The sequence below is a fragment of the Manis javanica genome, chromosome 2 (assembly GCF_040802235.1).
Source record: "Manis javanica isolate MJ-LG chromosome 2, MJ_LKY, whole genome shotgun sequence".
NCBI lineage: Eukaryota > Metazoa > Chordata > Mammalia > Pholidota > Manidae > Manis > Manis javanica.
The window spans coordinates 161,502,809-161,523,207 of record NC_133157.1 but is presented as its reverse complement, the minus strand read 5'-3'; the positions used below and the strand labels follow the sequence as shown (position 1 = coordinate 161,523,207).

Sequence of the window (20,399 nt, the reverse complement as noted above, 5' to 3'; positions counted from 1 at the left end):
TTTATTAAGGTATGATTGATATACACTCTTATGAAGGTTTCACATGAAAAAACAATGTGGTTACTACATTTACCCCTATTATCAAGTCCCCACCCATACCCCAGTGCAGTTATTATCCATCAGTGTAGTAAGATGCAACAGATCCACTATTTGCCTACTCTGTGCTACACTGTTCCCCCCGTGATCCCCCACACCATGTGTACTAAACATAATACCCCTCAATCCCCTTCTCCCTCCCTCAGCATCCGCCCTCCCACACCCCTCCCCTTTGGTAACCACTAGTTCATTCTTGGAGTCTCTGAGTCTGCTGCCATTTTGTTCCTTCAGTTTTGCTTCATTGTTATACTCCACAAATGAGGGAAATCATTTGGCATTTAGACAATGTAATTTTATGCAGCCAGTAAAATTGATGCTTATGGAGATTTTCATAACAGAGGTTTGGTTACGAGGTGTATTAAGTTAGAAAGCAAACATTATACAGAACCATATATATATACAGAATGATTATGTAAAACACATGGAAAAAACAAACTTTTCTGCAATTTCTGTATTTTTACAATAGCATGTATTATGAGTGATTACATGAGCAGAATTCTAAAACAAAGTAAAATTTTGCATAAAAGAAAAAAATAGTTCTAGATTCTTGCCCTAAATCTGGCATTAGCTATCCTCGGTATCCTTACCTGGAAAATTCTATCATTCTCTAGGCAACTAAGAGTGATCTTTTAGAGGGTGATAATACAGTGAGGAAAAGCGCAAAACAGAAGGGGAGAAAACACTTCTGAAGTAAAGGAGAAAATGTATGATTAGAAATGGACCTAAAACTTCTTCTCAGCCCAAATCCACGAAACTCTATTATGAGCTATCATTACAACCAAAAAAACTTTAAAAAAAATTTGGCAAAGGCTTTAAAAGTTAACCCAGGAGAGTCTGTAGGTAAAAAGCAATACCTTTTATCTGACAAATGGACAAAAAAAAGTCTTTTCTGGCAAAAGTCATTAATTAGGTCAGCTAACTTGGGATCGCCTATATCTGTTGTCCCTCTGTGGACATTGTTAGACAAGAGTGCCTAGTTGGGCAATTTGCAACGGTGAGCGTCTTGGTCCTAACATTCCCTTTGTGCCAGTCGCATAAACAGAGGGTGAACTTTATTTAGCTGTTTTAGTCATCCTGGAAAGGTGCCTGAATTTAACCACAGGAAAGCGTGTAAAACGATAGGCGGGGAGAGACAGAGACAAAGAGCGAGAAAGGAAAGGTGCGGGGACAGAAGAGGCATGGAGTGACAAAGGTGGTCTCAGCACTCATTATCATAAGTGGCAGACGCCTGAAATTCCTGTGAATGATTTCAGAATCTAGGAAAACTGAGCAATCCCCGAGCTGGGATGGGGATGGGAGGTGAGGGAGGCACGGGGGCGTGAGGGGTGGGGAGGCGTGGTTAGTTTTCGATAAACTTTGAACGATACCGGGAAGAGAGGAAATGAGGCAAGCTGCGCGAACAGTTGAGACGCTCTTCAACATGCACTGCAACTTTTCACAGATGATAGATGCTGCTTCATAAGCAGCACGATCTTGTTAGCATAGAAACCGCACTCTATACTTCCAGCCTTTTCTCTGTAGATAATCTCCGATCTGCATGCGTAATCCCTCCCACGAACACCCCGCCCACAACCAAAGGTAGGCCAACCTCTAAAATTACCAGAAAATCATAACACCCTGGAACAGAAACTACAAGTCCCAGGATGCAGTATGGCCCCAGAGATCTGACAGCCTCTTTTGAGGATGGGTTCCCTGAGGAAATTGGATCCGCATGGGTGTTGCATTCTGGGAATCAGAAGACCCACAATGGGATTGGTGAGATTTGCCAGGCGTCTTCCGACAATGGCCAGTGGTATCGTGGGAGAAGGGAGGAGGGAGCTTCCTGTAGACGGAAGTGGGCTGCCGAATCAGCCCCCAGGTACTAATCTCCCGCGCGTCGTAGAAAGCGTCCGTGACCCGCCGGAAGTGATTCTTCCAACTGCCCCGGAACCCACGGCGGCAGGCTTCTGGGGGTGGGGGGGGGAGTTAGGGGCTGTGGCGGTGCGCGGGGATCTGGCGCGGTGGCTGCGGGACGGACGAGTGAGTCTTGGGCTGGGATGGGAACGGAGCTCAGGGTCCTCGAGGAGGACGAGAAATGCTCGCACTGGGCGCACTCTCACTCCCACTTCCCACCCTTTTCCATTTGGGCGGGGAAGGAAGGGAAGCCCTTAACCTCTCCGGGCCTCCACTGCTCCTGGTTTGGGGGAGGGGAGAAGAGGGCGGCGGGACCTTTTCCGGCGCTGCTTGGTGGGTTTAGGAAAGGGTGGAAGGAGGGGCGGCGGCCTGGTCTTGCTTTGGACCGAGCGCGGGGAGGTTGGAGTTAGGAGCGTGGCCGCCTGTCGCTTTTCTTCTTTGCTTTCCCACTGTGCAGGCCCATTCGTTCTTTTCTTAGTCAGTCCTCAGTCACGGGAGAGGGTCCTCTCTCTTTCCAGCTGCGGGACTCCGAGAGGTTTACCTTGTGGGCAACTTGTTGGGCGATCTCTGTCTGACTTGGTAGTTTGGGGCTGTCGTGCATCCACCTCCCAGTTTTGTCTGAAAGGAGGTACCTAGTGTCAAGTACAGTGGCCATTAAGTTTCTTTTATGGAACTAAAACCTCTTTAGTAACATACAGCTGTGGAGTTTGTGTCATTAGTGTGAGCATTTCTGTTCTGCATCACCTTCAGTGTAGAAAACAACTGAAATGCCTTAGAGTTTTAAAACCTCGTTTTCAAACTGCCACATTTGTCTTTTGATCCCCAATAGCTGTTTCCTTTTGTCTAGGGGACTAAAATACATCTCTGAACTCATTTACATTATAATTACATAATTCATGATGTTGAAACATTACAGTTCACACGGATTCACTTATTCTGGAGATAAAATTGCTAGAAAACAGCAATGGTCTCTGTAATCGTAAATATTGTTTATTGTCAGTGATACTGGGTTCCTATTTAATTTTTAAATTAGTATTCTTTTTTCTTAAGTATGAGATTTAATAACTACTATTCCGAAATATATGTATAGTTACTTCAATTTACTTCAAATGGAGGATGCCAATTTCATTACTTTATGATAATTATATAATATAATTAGGCAGTAGTTTGTAGTCAGAAGTTAAAATCAGCCTCCTATCAAGTTCTGAAATAATATATATCTTATAAAGTGCTTGTTTGGAGTTTTTTGGTAGATTTTTCATTACTGAAAAATAAGTCTGGAAAGTCTTTGCATTTGTACCAATACATGTCAATGCATTTTAGCCAACCTGTCTTAAATGTGTGTTGTTCCATTGTTAAATAAAATCAGAAAAAGCCCATCCAGTGAGGCCTGAAATTTCAAGCCTTGGTAATTAAGAAAACTACCATTCACTCAAGAAATGTTAATTGAGCATTGCTATATACCAGGCACTGTAATAGGCCTGCCCTCACGGAGCTTGAGAAAAGAGAGGAGATAAGAGAGAGAGAGAGAGTGTGTGTGTGTGTGTGTGTGTGTGTACACACACACACACACACACACACACATATATGTATATAATCAAATATAGTTTCAGGTGGTGATAAATGTGAAGAAATTATATTAAGATTAGAGTTGACTAAGAGTGACTAGGATGGTGTGTCTAATTTTGATGGTAGTGAGGATGTTACAGCATTTTGATGAGTTGATAGGAATAATGGCAAGACAGAATCCTTGGACAAATGTGCTTGCATAAGTGCAAAGGTTGACCTTGGATACGAAAGCCGGTTTTTATTCAGCTTTTGAAACAGGACAAAGTATATGGCATATAGATGCAGGGGGAATGAAGGTGGAAAGACAAGGCAATTGAAGTGATTTGTTTCCAATTTCTTGATGAAATAAGTGGTTATTAGGGCAAGAAGGAGAGAGGTGTTAGAGGTTTAGGAGAAGCTATCATTTTCTCAGAGTAGGAAAGCCAGTTTACTAGAAAGAGCACCACAACTGCCAGGTACCTATTTAAAGTGTGTGGTCCTGAATTTAAAGCTGAGACCAGTCAAAATCGTTGTATCTTTTCTCCAGCCACATCCAGCTCTTTGGTTGAGGCCTGAGTTAGGCAGGGAATTGGTTTGTCCAAGGCTGGGATTTGGTGAGTAGCTACATTAAAGAGGACAGAGTGGGCATAAGGACTATGAAACATGCAAGGTGACAGTCCTGGTGACCTCTTAACCAAGGTCAGAATTTGTGTTTGACATTTTTTGTCAGCCCTCATTCAAAGGTTTTTAAAAATCATTTTATAATATTGACTCTATAATAATATATACACTATATAGTGGAAGTATTTGCTTATACTTTTTAAACCAAAACAAAGGAGTTTGGTAATCATTGTCTAGGAGGGAGATTAGGTAGTTTACAGAGGTAAGGCAGACGGACTCTGGGAATGCAGTGCCCTAAAGCCCTTAAATCCTGTGTTGTGTGGGAATGACTGCTTAGTAAAGATGGGAAATTGGGAATTACAGGCATTTGTTGTAGAGAGAGGATGAATTTCAAATGGGTTTAAGTCATGAAATGGTAGAACTGGAAGGGACTTTAAGACAGTTTTAGCCCAGTTCCTTATTTGGGACATGAAGACAGAAGCCTTATCATGTAACCTGTCTGGGCCTGAGAAATTCAGAGAGTAGAAATTCGTATGTGGACTTCCAATAACACTGAGGCACTTTTTGTATACCCCTACCCCACCACCACCCCGGCAACTGGGCTCATACTGTTTGCTTTTCCTGGATCGTCCCTTCCTTAGAGTTCAACCAGGTAAAACACCTCCATCCATTGAGAAACCCAGATCAAAAGCTACTTTCCTTTTATGGCCAGTCACTTAACAAATTCCTAATCCCAGATTTACTTCCTTTGGGACTGCCAAACTCCTATATTCCCGTCTCTTACCATCCAGAATTTGGGTTAGTTTTATTTCCAACATAAGTGTCTTTTGAAAGGTTAATGAGGTGGAAAAGCATATCATTCAAGTGAACGATATCTTAATTTAAGGAAAACCATCAGAGATTTTTAAAAAACATACTCTAGCCTTACTTTTAAAAAATTGAGATATAATTAATGTTTCATGTATGCTTAGTGTTCCGTTTAGTTTTCACAAATGGTTATCAAGAGTCAACATTTTTATCACTTTAGAAAGTTGCCTCATGCTCCTTTCTAATCATTCCTCATCCAGAAACAACCACCGATCTATCATTGTAAGTTTGTTTTGCCTGTTCTAGAATTTCATATAAATGGAATGATACAGAATGTTCTTTTTTGTTTGTTTTCCCACTGTTTTTGATATTCATCCATATCTTGTATATCAGTAGCGTGTCCCTTTCTGTTGTGAATAGTGTTCTCTGTATGAATATATCACAACTTATGCGTCATATGGGTAGTTTCCTGTTTATGAATAAAGTTGCTGTGAATATTTTTTGTAAAAGTTGTTTTGTGGAAAATTATGTCTGGGAATAATACCTACAAATGGAATTACTAGGTCATAAGATAGAAGTATGTTTAACTTTTTTAAGAAACTGTAAACAGCTTTCCAAAATGATTGCCACTTTACATTAGCATCAGCAATATATGGGAGTTCATTTGTTCCACATCCTCTCAGACACTTACTGTTGACACTTTTTAATTTTAGCACTTTTGAATGTAAAGTATCTGTTCAAGTCTTCTGCCCAGTTTTTAACTAGGGTGTTTTTTGTTACTGATTTCTAGAAGTTTTTAATTATTATGGATACAAATCCTTTGTCAGATACGTGTTGTGAATAATTTCTCCCAGTTTCTGGCTTGCCTTTTCATTTTCTTCATTTTCTTCACGAGTTTTTTGATGAGCGGAAGTTTTTTATTTTGATGAAATCCAACTTAACCAATATTTTTCTATTATGACATGTTCTTTCTGTATCTTCTCAAGAAATCTTTGCCTTCACTGATGGTCATGAACATATTCTGTGTTTTCTTCTAGTAGCTTTATTATTTTACCTTTGAAGTTTAACTCTGAACATGAGGCTCTTGTGTCCATATAGATAACCAGTTTTTCTAGCTTAATTTATTGAAGGGATTTGCCTTTCTAGGTATATGTTTTGAATCACTTTTCCTGTGTAAAGATTTAGGAAAGTTGTGTTTATCATTTTTTTACCATTTATAATTTCATATGAAACTGCTTACTAAAACATACATAACTCATCATTCACATGAACCATCATTCACAGTGTATCTGGGAACCATGTAGAATCGTTAATGCTGATTATTTCTTGTAGTCCACACCACCCTGTAGTATTTCTGATTGATTATTTGTGACCAGTCTAAAACAGAGTTCTTAAGTATCATAATTTTTCTAATCAGATTTCCTAAAGCCCCACAGTTCATCATGACAAGCAGATCATAGTACTGACAGGTGTGAGGGCATATTATGAGAAATCAAGGCCCTACTGATGAAATACTATAATACAGCTGAATTACTAGGTATTATTAGGTGAGTCATTATTTCAGTAGTAAAAACTTTACCATTTAAGGCAACAACTAATTGCTAGCCATCAAAAATAGATTGAAAATTGAGGTCAGTGCTTTTACTTTCAATGACCTACCTAATAGACTGAGCAAAAGCAAAGAAATTCCCTCTTTGACCTACTGTAGACTGCTGCTGTGAACCAAACATGTTCTGAAGCCTAGGGATGTTTTGAGAGCAAGTTCAACCCTAGGAGAATTGAGGATATTACCAGATACTTAACATTGTCAGATTACTAAATTCTAGGAAGCAAAATTCCAGAAATAAATGTTTCATACACTTGCATTACAACTTATGGTAATGGGTGTAAAATTGTGGGACTGATGTTTTGGTTATCACAATTTCACAAAACGTGGGTATATCCTGGAAGTCTTTAAAATAAAAATTGCCTTAAAAATTAGAATTCATATTGACTAAGTTCTGTTTTGAAGATAGAATACCATTTTCTTCCTTAGTCACTCCTTCCACTCAGTATAACCCAAAATACTTCAACAAACTAAAATAGATGTTTTCTAGAAAGAACAATTGTGTCGTTATCTAGAAGTTCCAAGTTTATTAAATACCAACATTAAGGAAAAACATGAAAAGAATCAATCTTGGTCAAAAACATTGTACCATTGAATAATTTTATTATGTTAGAAAGCTCAGGATAATACTGCCTATGTGCAGATTATTGTATGGAGCTTCACTTTGTTAACATTACCACGTAATTACCATTGTGCTGAATAAGTGGGTCATAAAGAACTTTAATGTCTTGTGGAAACTTAACACCTAGTTAGGGAGAGAAAATACATCTAAAAAGACATGCTTACAAGATAAGCGTTTGTGTCTAATACTGGAGAAAACTATAAGTTCCAAAATGGAGGAGAAAAATGGGGAATGCGTGCTATTTGTCGAAAGTATTAGATTGCCTACACAAGAGTTAAGCGTAAGAACATTGTTTTAAGTTGACTAGGCCAGAATGAGAATTTAAGTTGCAATGAGATATAAATTCAGTGACACTCTAAGCACATTCTAGGCAGAATATTTTTATGTTTTTGGAATTATATCCTAATTTCTGTCAATTTGTGTTATGTGGCCAAAGCCTCTCTTCTTGCTTCTTCTAATAAGACTGAACATTAGGTAATTTTGGCTAATGTAATTACTTTGCCAAATTAATCATATTCGTACATATAATTAAGAACTAATAATCAGGCTGACGGACCACTATTCCCTTCATGAGCTGCTTGGTTCTACACATTTGTTTCTTTTTAAAAATCAGTTTTCAATCAAAGCTTTCTAGTTTTTCACACTTTCAAACATGTATTTTTATACATTTTATTTATCTTCAAAAAACATGAGATCAGTAGGCGAATACATTGTTTTACATAAATGGCATCTAACTACCTGTCATTCGTACCTGCTTTGTAAAAAATTAACAGTTTACATTGGTAATATTTCCATTCCATTATATGTATAGATTTAATTTACTCCTTTTCACTGCCACACAATATTTCATAAGTACAGCTGTACTTTTCTACTTAGCTTATTTCAAAAAATTTTTCAGTTTTTCATTTATACCATATTAGAGTAAATATTCTGATGGTTGCTGTTGCACACATCGCCAGTGTTTCCCTAAAAAACAGATGCCAAGGAGAGTTGCTGGCCGCCTCAATCTCCTAATGCTTTCCAAGCAGTTGTGCTGCTTATTAGCATCATCTTTCCCCTTTCCTCTAACACTTGATTCTTAGCGCGTTTTAATGTTTTAATTTGCATTTTCCTAATTACCATTGGGATCAAGCATTTTTATACTGGCCTATGAGCTATATCTATTTTTCTTATGCAATTTTTCCAGAGTTGTGGGAATTTTTTTACATTTGCTTCTTTAATCTGTAGTGTATTTTTGTGAGTGATGTCAGTTAGACATCTAACCTTATTATTTTTCCATAGTAAAAAGAAAGATAACAAAGAATAGATTTGCAGCTGTCGCTATCTAGTAATCCAAGCAGTCAGCAGAAAAACCATTAGAACTAATTTTAGAGCTCTACAAAGATCATGGGATACAAGATCAACTTACCAAATTTAAAGGCTTTTCTTTAAAACCCCAGCAATCACCTTTCAGTAAGTATAAGAAAACAGATCCCATTCATAATAAAAACTATGAAGTACCCAAAAGAAGACCTAACATGAGATAATGTAATGACAAAATGGGGACTTGTCCAACCATTTAGCAAAAACATGTGTGCCACACTGTTGAAATTAAAATCATGGCAATGTTGGTCAGGTATAAACAGACTGATGGAACAGAATATAGTCTAGAAACCAATGTAGTAATTTATGATAAGGTTTATATACTTTATTCAAGTCATATACTATATTCATACACACTAAAGGACATTTACTATGTTCAAATCAGAAAAGGGATGGGCTATTCAAAGATCTTCAATGTTCAATGATACTAAACTCAAAACTAATTTTAGTGTAGGTACCAGGCTCACCTAGAATTTGTTTCCAAAACTTAAAAAGAATAAAAGTAATGTTTATATATAACACTATAAAAGCATAGTGACATCTCAGACATTTGTTCATGCTCTCTTCTGCCTAGTGAATTACTCAACCTCTTGATTTTACTCCGCTCAGTTATGGAATAGATGTTCAAATGTTCACAGAGATTTTTGTAACTCTAAACTTCGATTTTTATAGGTAATTTGTGGGTTAAGTCCCAGTTTAATCATATTTCAAGTATTTTAACTTCTACCTAGGAATTAGGATTTACTGTTAACTATTACTGCTGATACACTCTTTCTTTGTTACTGATGAGGAGTCCCCCACCACCCACTGCCCACTTTAATTCTGTTGTATAAATGGTGGAACTGGCTTATATTAAGAAGTCTGTAAAGAAACTGTTGCTACCCAAAGGGCTTCTGTGATGTGACTTTACATGGTTGCTTAGCTACTGCTGATTAAGTAAACATCCTGGATGTTTTACTCTGGAGATTTTTGAGATAGAAAAGTTGGCACTTGAAATTCTTGTTCTAGCTTTTCCAGCGTTTTTTTCTTTTTTTGTTCATTAGAAGAATGATTACAAAGCAGTATGAAGAGAAGAAAATAATGACTGATGAATTTTTTAATTGCTTACTATTATCATATGATAGCATAGTACTGCTTTTAAATTTTAGATAACTATCTAATGATTTTTATCAGCAGCTCCCAGCAGTGGTGGAAAAGTTTTAATAGGAGCCAGAATTTTTTACTATGGTATGGGATAACAGAAGGGAGTGTGGACTTGCATTTAAAGCCTCATGCTCTCTCTGCCACTTAATCTGTGGAAGCTTTGAGCAAGTAGCAGCCTCTGCATTTTTCTTCATCACTAAGTCAGGGGGAATAATTCCTCTGTGAGAGTGTTATTTTAAAATAAGATAATGTATCTAAGGCATTTAGTTCAATGTTTGTTTACTTCTTATTAGGCCATCAAATTGTTGGTAAAGTTACATTGCCCCTGCTGCCTTTATCTCACTATAAAAATATCTCACTATAAAAAAAGATATTTGCTTTAAATACCTCCCTCCATATTTAACAAGCATTCTAGACAAATGGATTTGATTTTTCTTCCTCTCACATTACCTAGAACAAGTCATCCGCTCTCTATACATGAATTACATCATTTTTTAAGGTGAGGGATTATATAGGTTATCTCCAAGTTCATTTCTTGCTCTAAAATGTTATGGTTCATTTTCTTGGCTCTTCCCTTAAGGCTAGAATTAAAATACTTGTCAGGAATTTCTTAGAGAAGAGGATAATTAGGATATGCAGTTTTCATAATAATGACATAAAAAATAATACTGGTCTAAGTAAAATCCTCCTTTGAGGAAATGCAGTGAAAGTACAAATTACTGAAAACATGAGTCCTTTTCCCTTTAGCAATCATACTATTTTGTAAAATTGAAGATCTCTCAGAAAATTAGCATTTTTTACCACTTTGTTATAGTTCAGAACTTTGGTAACCTATTGCAGAAAGGATGGAACAGTAAAATTTAGATGTGCACATTTCCATAAGAGGGCAAACCTTACCTTTTTCATTTTCATGAAAGCTGTTTAATGTCCTTGAATTTATCCTGTTGTCATTCATTGAGCAAATACTTGCTTTAGTGTCTACCAGTGTCCATTAGATACAGTATACAAAGATGATGAAGGCCAATGATCTCCTTTAAGTTCAGTTCAGCTCCTAAGGAACAACTGTATTTTTTAACTTGTCGGAATAGTTAAAACTTAAAGGAAAAATAAAAAAACAAATACGGATTTAGACTTTACTGTCCTAGAGGTGATCATCTTTTCTCAGATGTTCAGAAACTTGATACTGTTCCTATTGTGGAGGCTGGGAAACTCACATAGCAAAAAGAGAGTCCTTAAACTTGTAACACCCAGGACATATTAAATAATGAGTGAAAACATGTTATTCCAACATTAATACAGCATTGTTATATTTTCAGGAAACTACTAAAGTTCCTGTGGAAGCGAAGTAGAATTTTGTTACGAACATAATGGGTAAGTTATATAAAAGTGGTTTGGTATTCCAACTATTAGAAGCTGGTTTTTCTTCTCAGATTGGCCTTTTGACATCAGTGAATACAAGTAAGAAGATGGTCAGAGTAGACTGAAATTCTTTGTTTAAATCAACAGCTTATGTTTACTATATATTTCTGAAAAACAGATACTATTATTGTGTTGAGTGTAATTTGTGATTGGTGAGTAATTGTACCTTAAGAAATCAGAAACATTCCCAACAGATATAAAATGGTTTAGGTTGCAAAAAAATACTAGAAGTATAATTTAATAATTGATTTTGAATTTTTCTCAGAAAGTGGCAAAAACTGCCAAATATCTGTATGCTTGAATAGCCTATAATTAGAAGTTACTTGCTTCTTTATGAGCCCCCATTGCTTTTTATTATGAAAAATTGCAAGAACAATATACTATATGTCCTTCACCAATTAATGTATTGCCATATTAGCCTTCCCTGTGTGTAGGTGTGTATATTTATACACACACACTTTTTTCCTATACCACTTACTTAGTTGTACATAGAACACTTGACACCTAAATACTTGAGCATGTATCTCCTAATTCAGACCATGTTCTAAATTTCCCAGTTGTTTCAGTAGTATTCTTTACAGTGGGTTTATTACAGGCATACCTTGTTTTATTCTTCTTTGCTTTATTGTGCTTTGCAGGTACTGTGCTTTTTACAAATTGAAGGTTTGTGGTAACCCCGCATAGAGCTTGTCTGTTGGCAGGTGCCATTTTTCCAACAACATTTGCTCATTTCATGTCTCTTTGTCACATTTTGATAATTTTTGCAATATTTCAGACATTTTCATTATTACTATATTATAATGATCAGTGATCTTTGATGTTACTATTATAATTGTTTTGGGGCACTTGAATCATGTGTACACATAAGACAGTGAACTTAAGAAATACTGGGTGTGGTCTGACTGCTCCACCCACCAACTATTCCCGTCTTTCTCCCTCTCCATGAATTCCCCTATTCCCTGAGGCACAATAGTATGGAAATTAGGCCAGTTAATAAGAATACAATGGCTTTTAAGTGTTCAAGTAAAAGGAAGAGTTGCACATTTCTCACTTTGAATTAAAAGCTAGAAATGATTAAGCTTAGTGAGGAAGGCATGTCAAAAGCCAAGACAGGCGAAGCTAGGTCTCTTGTGCCAAACAGTCAAGTTGTGAATGCAAAGGAAAAGTTCTTGAAGGAAATTAAAAGTGTTCCTCCAGTGAACACATGAAAGATAAGAAAGCAAAACAACCTGTTGCTGATAGGGAGAAAGTTTTAGTGGCCTGGAGAGATGAAATGAGCCATAACATTCCTGTCATCCAAAGCCTAATCCAGAGTGAGGCCCCAACTCTCTTCAATTCTAATGAGGTAAGGAAACTACCGAAGAAAAGTTTGAAGCTTGCAGAGGTTGGTTCATGAGGTTTAAGTAAGGAAGCCATCTCCATAACATGAAAGCTCAAGTGAAGCAGCAAGTGCTGATGGAGAAACTACAGCAAGTTAACCAGAAGATCTAGCTAGGATAACTAGTTGAGGTGGCTACAACATTGAAAATAGATTCTCAATAAGGATGAAATAGGCTTTTATTGTAAAAAGACGCCATCTAGGACTTCTAGCTATAAAAGAGAAGGCAATGCCTAGCTTCAAAGCTTCAAAGGACAAGCTGACTCTCCTGTTAGGAGCTAATGCAGCTGGTGACTTCAAGTTGAAGCCAATGCTCATTTGCCATTCTAAAAATTATAGGACCCTTAAAAATGATGCCAAATCTACTCTGCCTGTGCTCTGTATAGTAAATGGAGCAAGAAAGACTGGGTGACAACACCTGTTTACAACATGATTCACTAAATATTTGAAGCCCACTGTTTGGACAACTGTTTAAAAAAAAGATTCCTTTCAAAATATTACCACTCATTGACAATGTACCTGGCCACTCAAGAGTTCTGATGGAGTTCTACAATGAGATTAGTATTGTTTACATGCCTGATAAAATTTAACATCCATTCTGTAGCCCATAGATCAAGGATTAATTTTGACTTTGAAATCTTATGAGTTAATATATTTCATAAGCTATAGCAGCTGTAAATAGTGATTGCTTTGGTGGATCTGGACAGAGTCAACTGAAAACTGGAAAGGACTCATCATTCTGTATGCCATTAAGAACATTTGTGACTCATGGGAAGAGGTCAAAATGCCAACATTAATAGGATGGGAAGAGGTTGATTCCAACGCTCATGAATGGCTTTGAGGAGGTTCAAGACTTCAGTAGAACTGCAGATTTGGTGGAAATAGAACTAGAATTACAAGTGGAGCCAGAAGATTTGACTGAATTTCTGCAATCTCATGATAAAACATGAATGTATGAGGAGTTGCTTTGGATGAGCAAAAAAAAAACGGTATCTTGAGATAGAACCTATTGCTGGTGAAGATGCTGTGTTGATTGTTGAAATAACAATGAAAGATTTAGACTATTATATAAACTTAATTGATAAAGCATGGGCAGGGCTTGGGAGGACTGACTCCAATTTTGAAAGGAGTCCTACCCTACTGTTGGTAATGCTATAAAACAGCAACACGTGATATAGAGAAATCATTCATGAAAGGAAGAGTCAGTAACAAAGGATGCAGTAAACCTCATTCATTGTCTTATTTTAAGAGATTGTCACAGCCACCCAACCTTCAAAACCACCACCCTGGTCATTCATTCAGCAAGCCATCAACATGGAGGCAAGACCCTCCACTAGCAAAAAGATAATGACTCGGTAAAAGCTCAAATGATTGTTAGCATTTTTCAGCAGCGAAGTATTTTTTAATTAAGGTATGTACTTTTTTTTTAGACATAATGCTGCTGCACACTTAATAGATTACGAAAGAGTGTAAACGAATTTTATATGCACTGGGAAACCTGAAAATTGATTTGATTCACTTTATTGTGATGTCTGCTTTATTGTGGTGGTCTAGAACAGAACCCTCAGTATCTCTAAGGTATATCTGTATTCTGAATGAATCCAAACAAGGATCACTTACTGCCTTAATTAGTTTCCTTAATCCCTTTTAAACAGTTCCCTATGTGGGAGATTGGGGAGTAGGGTGAGAAGTGAGGTCTTTCATGACACTTTTAAGCTTAGATTTGTCTCGAGTGTTTCCTCCTGATTAGATTCAGATCAAGCATTTTTGACAGCAGTGATACATAAGTAATTTTGATATTCTTAATTTTAGGAATTTCTAAACTGATTATTAACAAATAAATGAGTAAGTGGATGTTTGTGGTTGAACAGTACTTCAGCTTCATCCTCTGTACTTATAGAGTTTCCTAACTTTTTAGAATATGCCTTAAGATACTTTCTTTCAGATATTGATAACCATAAAAATTAATATTCTGTCATTATAAAATTATGAAAGTTATATATGTGAGGAAAGATCTTAAAGGGATATACAAAAATACATACTGTCTCTAAAAGTTACTTGGAGCTAGATACTGTGGCTAAAGCCCGCATGGCAGCAGTGGGGGTAGTTGGTAGCAGAGTAACATCTATGCACTCTAGTTTCTCACCTCTACTTGGGTCAGCTCATCACTTCGGTCATGCAGTAATTTAAACTGGGCAACAAAATGTTTTGAGCATTATTTTCATGGATCAAGAGTAGAGTGCTGTGTAACGGAAGCCTTAACTTAGAATTTGGGGCTTATCAGAAGTTGAGCTCACATGGCATACAAACATTCATAAACATGCTGTGATCTTATTTTTAAAATGAGTATTTCAGAATTAAAGTTTTGCTATTGAATATTTTGCTTTAGTTTTCAAGTTTCAGTGTGCTGCTGTAGTTCACAAAAAATTGTTAATTTTTCCTTGAAAAGTACGGAAATATTTTTCAAAAGTACTTGAAAATAAATTATCATCTACAGTAACACCTTTGTAGAGTTTATCCTGATATTGGAAAATGTTTAGAGATTAATAAAACAAGGAGTTAAAAACCAACATGTTGCTGGCTAGTAGCTCCTGAAACGTGTTTGGTCTGAGTTACTTAAATACTAACCTTGGAAAACCTGTTTATTTTTAATAAATTTTGTGATTCAAAAATCAGTTTACTATTTACTTTAGATGGAGAAGAAAAAACCTACGGTGGCTGTGAAGGCCCAGATGCCATGTATGTCAAGTTGATATCTTCAGATGGTCATGAATTTATTGTAAAAAGAGAACATGCACTAACATCGGGAACAATAAAAGCCATGTTGAGTGGCCCAGGTAGTTATATTTCTTTATTTTCTCTTAACATACCTTCACTTTTAGTATTTGGCGAGTGTGTTTTTAAGTTGAATTCAATGATCACAGCTTTAAAATAAAGACACAATAACTGTTCTAACATTATTGCATGAATATGTTGATTGGAAAAAATTGGTTTCTGCCATATCCTGTTTCCAGTGTTACCCTAGTTTTCAGTTAAGATCAAATTGATTATTTTCGTAATAGGAAAGATCATTTCTCTACGTTAGTTTCTGTGGTTAACTTCTTCACTACAGAATCCTGATTGGTGATTTATGCTCCTAGTTACATATGAAATTCATCTGTAGAAGTTACTGCCTTCCAGATATATATTCTTAACTTTTTTTTCCCTTTGAGGTAATTTTTTTTTTTTACCTCAAAAATTTTTCTGGAGGGTTGGAATTTCTGGAACATGTTTAGAGGAAATGCCAATGTTTGTACAGTGGCTGAACCATTTTACATTCTTACCAGCTATGTGAATGTTCTCCACATCCTCACTAGCACTTGATGTTTTCTATTTTTTTTTATTCTAGCCATCTGAATGGGTGTGAAGTGGTATCTTATTGTGGTTTTGATTAGCATTTCTCTAATGACTAATGATGTTGAACATCTCTTCATGTGCTTACTGACCTTTCTTATATCCTCTTAGGATAAATATCTGTTCAAGTCTGTCATGCATTTTTTCATTAGGTTATTGGTCTTTTTGTTGTTGACTTGCCAGAGTTCTTTATAAATTCTGGGCACTAGACCTTTATCAGATACATGACTTGCAAATATTTTCTCTGGTTCTGTAGGTTGTCTTTTTCTTGATGTGTCTTTGGATGCACAGGTTTTTTATTTTGATTAAGTCCAATTTATCTATTTCCCCTTTTGTTTCTGTTTTTTGGAGGCCTGTCTAAAAATCCATTGCCAAATCCAGTGTCATGAAGATTTACCCATATGTTTCCTTCTAAGAATTCTATGGTTTTAGCTGTTAACATTTAGGTCTTTGATTTTAAGTTAACTTTTGTATATGGTGTGAGTTAATAATTCGCTTCATTCTTTTGCATGTAGACATCCCAGTACCATTTGTTAAACAGACCATTCTTTCCCCCATCGAATGGTCTTGGCACTCTTGCTGAGAATCAGTTAACCACAGATTGTGGGTTTATTTATAGGCTCTCTGTTACATTCCACTGATCTTACATAACTTCCCTTATGCCATTACTACACTATTTTGATTATGGTAGCTTTGTGTAGTATTTTCAAATTGGGAAGTGTGAGACCTACAACTTTGTCTTTCTTTCCAAGATTGTTTTGGCTATTTGGGGTCCCTTGCAATTCCTTTTTTTACTATGGAGATTTAAAAACATATACAGAAGTAGAAGGAATAGTATAAAATACCTCTTTACCATCAGCCAGCTCCAGTAGTTACCACCATTTTGCCAATCTTGTCTTAATCGATTATCTCTACTTTTTCTTTTTCAGGAGTATTTTAAGCAAATCCCTGACATGCATCCTCCCTTTCTTTTCAGACCATCAGTTTTACAGAGAAACAAGGTTATTTGTGTAATGTCCACATCTGGATTAAACTTAATAGTAACATCTTAGAAACTCAGAATTCTAGAGGCTTGATTATAATCCTGTTCATTTTTCTAGGCAAAAATACTTAGTTGGTACTATTGTATTCCTATGTATCACATCTTCTAACAATGTCAAGATTGATTAATGGGTACCAAGGTTATCATGTTGATATGTCCATGAGCAGTTCCCCAGTCAGATTTTCATGGTTTTGGCATTCATTGTGATTATTGCTGAGGTTTACCTTATTTGGAATTAAAAAAACAGTGACTTTCTACTTCAACAATTTCTTTTTCATGTATTAGTTAGAATTCTCCTATAAATAAGAACTATTTGGTTACCCTGAAATACATTCTGTACAGGAAAGAAAAAGATAAATCCTTGATTTTTTTTTTCCTTTACATAATAATTTTTTAGAGTAATGAATTGGTTCTCCAGCATCCTCCAGTAGTAAAGAGTATCATGTTGTTTGTTTTTTTGCATATCATTAACAACTTGTGACTTTCTGTAGTTGATGTTTTCTATTGTGGTGCAGTCCTTCTTACTGATGGTCAAATTGTTCCATTTGCTCCTTTTACACTAGAAGGAGCCAGATCAGGTTGGCTCCTGTGTCCTTTTGACATGGCTCCATAATCTTGGATAGCTATACTACTTTCTGTAAGGATAGCTATACTACTTCCTATAATAACAAGACAGGCTCAATCCATTTTTCCAAAGAGCCTATTTTCTTTTAATGGAAAATGATATTTAGAGATCCCAGTCTGGGTGTTAGCAGTACTCATTGCTCCTAGATTTACCCATTGCTTTTAGATTTTAATACTGGACAGAGCTTGGACATACTTTAGGGAAAAAAATCACAAATGCCAGAAAATTTTTAATTAAAAATTAAAGGATTTTTGCTTTTCATAATCTTGATCTCTTAATTTAAAAACAAGAGTTGTATCTTCAAAACATCAAACTTTCAGCCCAAAACTAATTTTTGAATTAGTTCTTCATAAAGATAGAAAAAGTAAACTGGTGTTTTCTAGAGTCTTTGGGGTTGGAGAAATGGGGAGTAATTGCTTAAAACTTCTGGTGTTTTATTTTGGGGTGATGAAATGTTTTGGAACTACATAGAGTGGGTGGTTGCCCAACATGAATTGTACACTTAAAATGGTAAATTTTATGCTGTCTGAATTTCATCTGAAAAGAAAACAATGTTTGGCATCAAAGGCTTAGTAAGTACCTATTGGTAATATACATATATTCAAGAAAGAGTTAGTTATTGGCAAGCCAAAGTTACCTCACTGCTGTGATTTACCTCATTTGCTGCATCCTGCTCTCCTTTTTATTGTTAGACAATTAGAAACCTTTTGAAATACAGGCTCAGAAACTATATTTTCCTCCCTTTTATATTCAGTGCACAGTACCTAGTACTAGAATGCTAAGAAGATATTTCATTCCTATAATAAAGGCTAAATGGCTTAACTTATGGATAGCTAAAGAAGTCTTTTAAGAGATCACTAGAGTTTATAAAGTGTTATTAAAGGGAAGTAGCTTAGGAGATCTCATTAACATGATCATATTTTTAAAAACTAAATAGAGAAACAGTAGATTTACATCCTTGAAAATATTTTAATACTATTTCACTTACTTTTTCATGGCAGTTCAGTATAGCACAGGGCACCTGATGAGCCATAGAAACTTGATTCTGTAAGCTGAATCTTCTGAAAGATTTAGCTTTCTTATGTCCTATTCACCCTTTACTATTCATGCCATCAGGATTCTTAGTAAAAGATATTTAAGACAAACTTTTGGACAAAGATAGAATTTTTTAAGTCAGTCTTAATGAATCCCAAATCTTAAAGATTTTATGTTAATGTTCAGAAATCAGTGTTAGATATTTCATTTGATGTTAGTTGGGTTTATTCTTTTCACTGATAAGTTTGCTAGGGCTGCCATAACTAAGTACTATAAACTGGGTGATTTAAAAACAAATTTATTTTCTCACAATTCTGGAGGGAAGAAAGTTGAGATAAAAGTTTTGGCAGGGTTGGTTTCTTCTGAGTCCTCCCTGCCTTACAGATGGCTGTCTTCTCCCTGTGTCTTCACATTTTCTTCCCTCTGTGTGTGTCTGTGACTGATCTCCTATTATAAGGTTACTAGTCACACTGGATTAGGGCCCAACCTAATAACCCCATCTTGCCTTAGTTACCTCTTTAAAGGCCCTATCTCCATGCTTGCTTGGGCAGCACTTACACTAAAATTGTGTTAGTACACAGAATTTTAGCATGATGCCTGCATAAGAATGATACAAATATTTGAAATGTTCTATATTTTTTAAATTCTTCCTGAACAGAAAAAAAGTAAAAAAAGAAAAAAAAAACCTCTATCTCTAAATACAAATTCTGAAGGAAGAACACAGTTCAGCCCGTAACAAACATATTCCTTTCTTTTACAGGTCAGTTTGCTGAGAATGAAACTAATGAAGTCAATTTTAGAGAGATCCCTTCACATGTGCTATCAAAAGTATGCATGTATTTTACCTACAAGGTTCGCTACACTAACAGCTCCACAGAGATTCCTGAATTCCCAATTGCACCTGAAATTGCACTGGAACTGCTGATGGCTGCGAACTTCCTAGATTGTTAAATAAAATAAATTATAATAAACTGTTAACTTTTTTCAGTATTTAATACTTGTAGTTCAGTTAGTAATTTTTTCATATATAGCATGTTGTCTGTGTGCAATTGAACTTTAAAGTTCATTGCAAAGCAGATTATCTTCTGTTCTTTTGCATAGCAACCAGAGTTGACGTTTGTTTGCTACATCAACAAATTAAGGACATTTTCACAAATTCAGAAATAAACAAGTACGCCAATTCATAGGTGGTTTTGCCTTATACTTTGGATGTGATTTTTTAAATTAGATTAGTGGTGATAGAGTAAATGCTGAAATGTAGGCATAAATGAACGTTTTCAACAGGTAAATACTGGGCTACATATTTTTATGTTTTCAGTGTTTTTAAAAATCTATTTGGGTCTTACAGCTGTCATTAGCATTAGTAGAGTTATGCAAATAATTACATTATAAATATGTTCGTAACTTAGAACATTGATTTTTATAATTGTCAAAGACATAAGAGTTGAAGTTTCTTATGTGTCTTTTGATAAAATGCAGTATTGTTTAAGTGTATCTTATCTTTTTTGTTTATTGCTACGATTTAAGAACTTTATTTTATATTTTAAAACAATTTTGGAAGATTACTAGGTACAGCTTTTGGAGCAGTGACTTTTGGAACTGTAGCCACATGGTCAACAAGTATATTACATGATTGATTTCATGTGCATTGTGACCAATCCAAAATACTGTACTTTCATTCACTATAAAGCTGCTTTTGCAATACTCATTCTTTTTACATAGTCCCTTGTGATTACACTTCTGATTATTTAAGTGTGTTTTAAAAGACTCATTATGAACTTTATCCAGATCTTAAAAGCTAGACTTTTC

The 20,399-nt window shown here is 35.8% G+C and overlaps 1 protein-coding gene and 1 pseudogene across 1 annotated transcript; both read left to right on the top strand.

Moving 5' to 3' along the window:
* The first annotated feature begins 2,013 nt into the window (after positions 1–2,013).
* On the top strand, positions 2,014–19,568 carry ELOC (elongin C). The gene is made up of 4 exons (XM_017666460.3): positions 2,014–2,115; positions 11,015–11,069; positions 15,189–15,332; positions 19,351–19,568. The coding sequence occupies exons 2-4, from the start codon at positions 11,066–11,068 to the stop codon at positions 19,539–19,541; spliced, it is 339 nt and encodes a 112-aa protein (XP_017521949.1). The 5' UTR covers positions 2,014–2,115; positions 11,015–11,065; the 3' UTR covers positions 19,542–19,568.
* LOC118968342 (U6 spliceosomal RNA) lies at positions 19,130–19,230 on the top strand (annotated as a pseudogene).
* Positions 19,569–20,399: the final 831 nt, after the last annotated feature.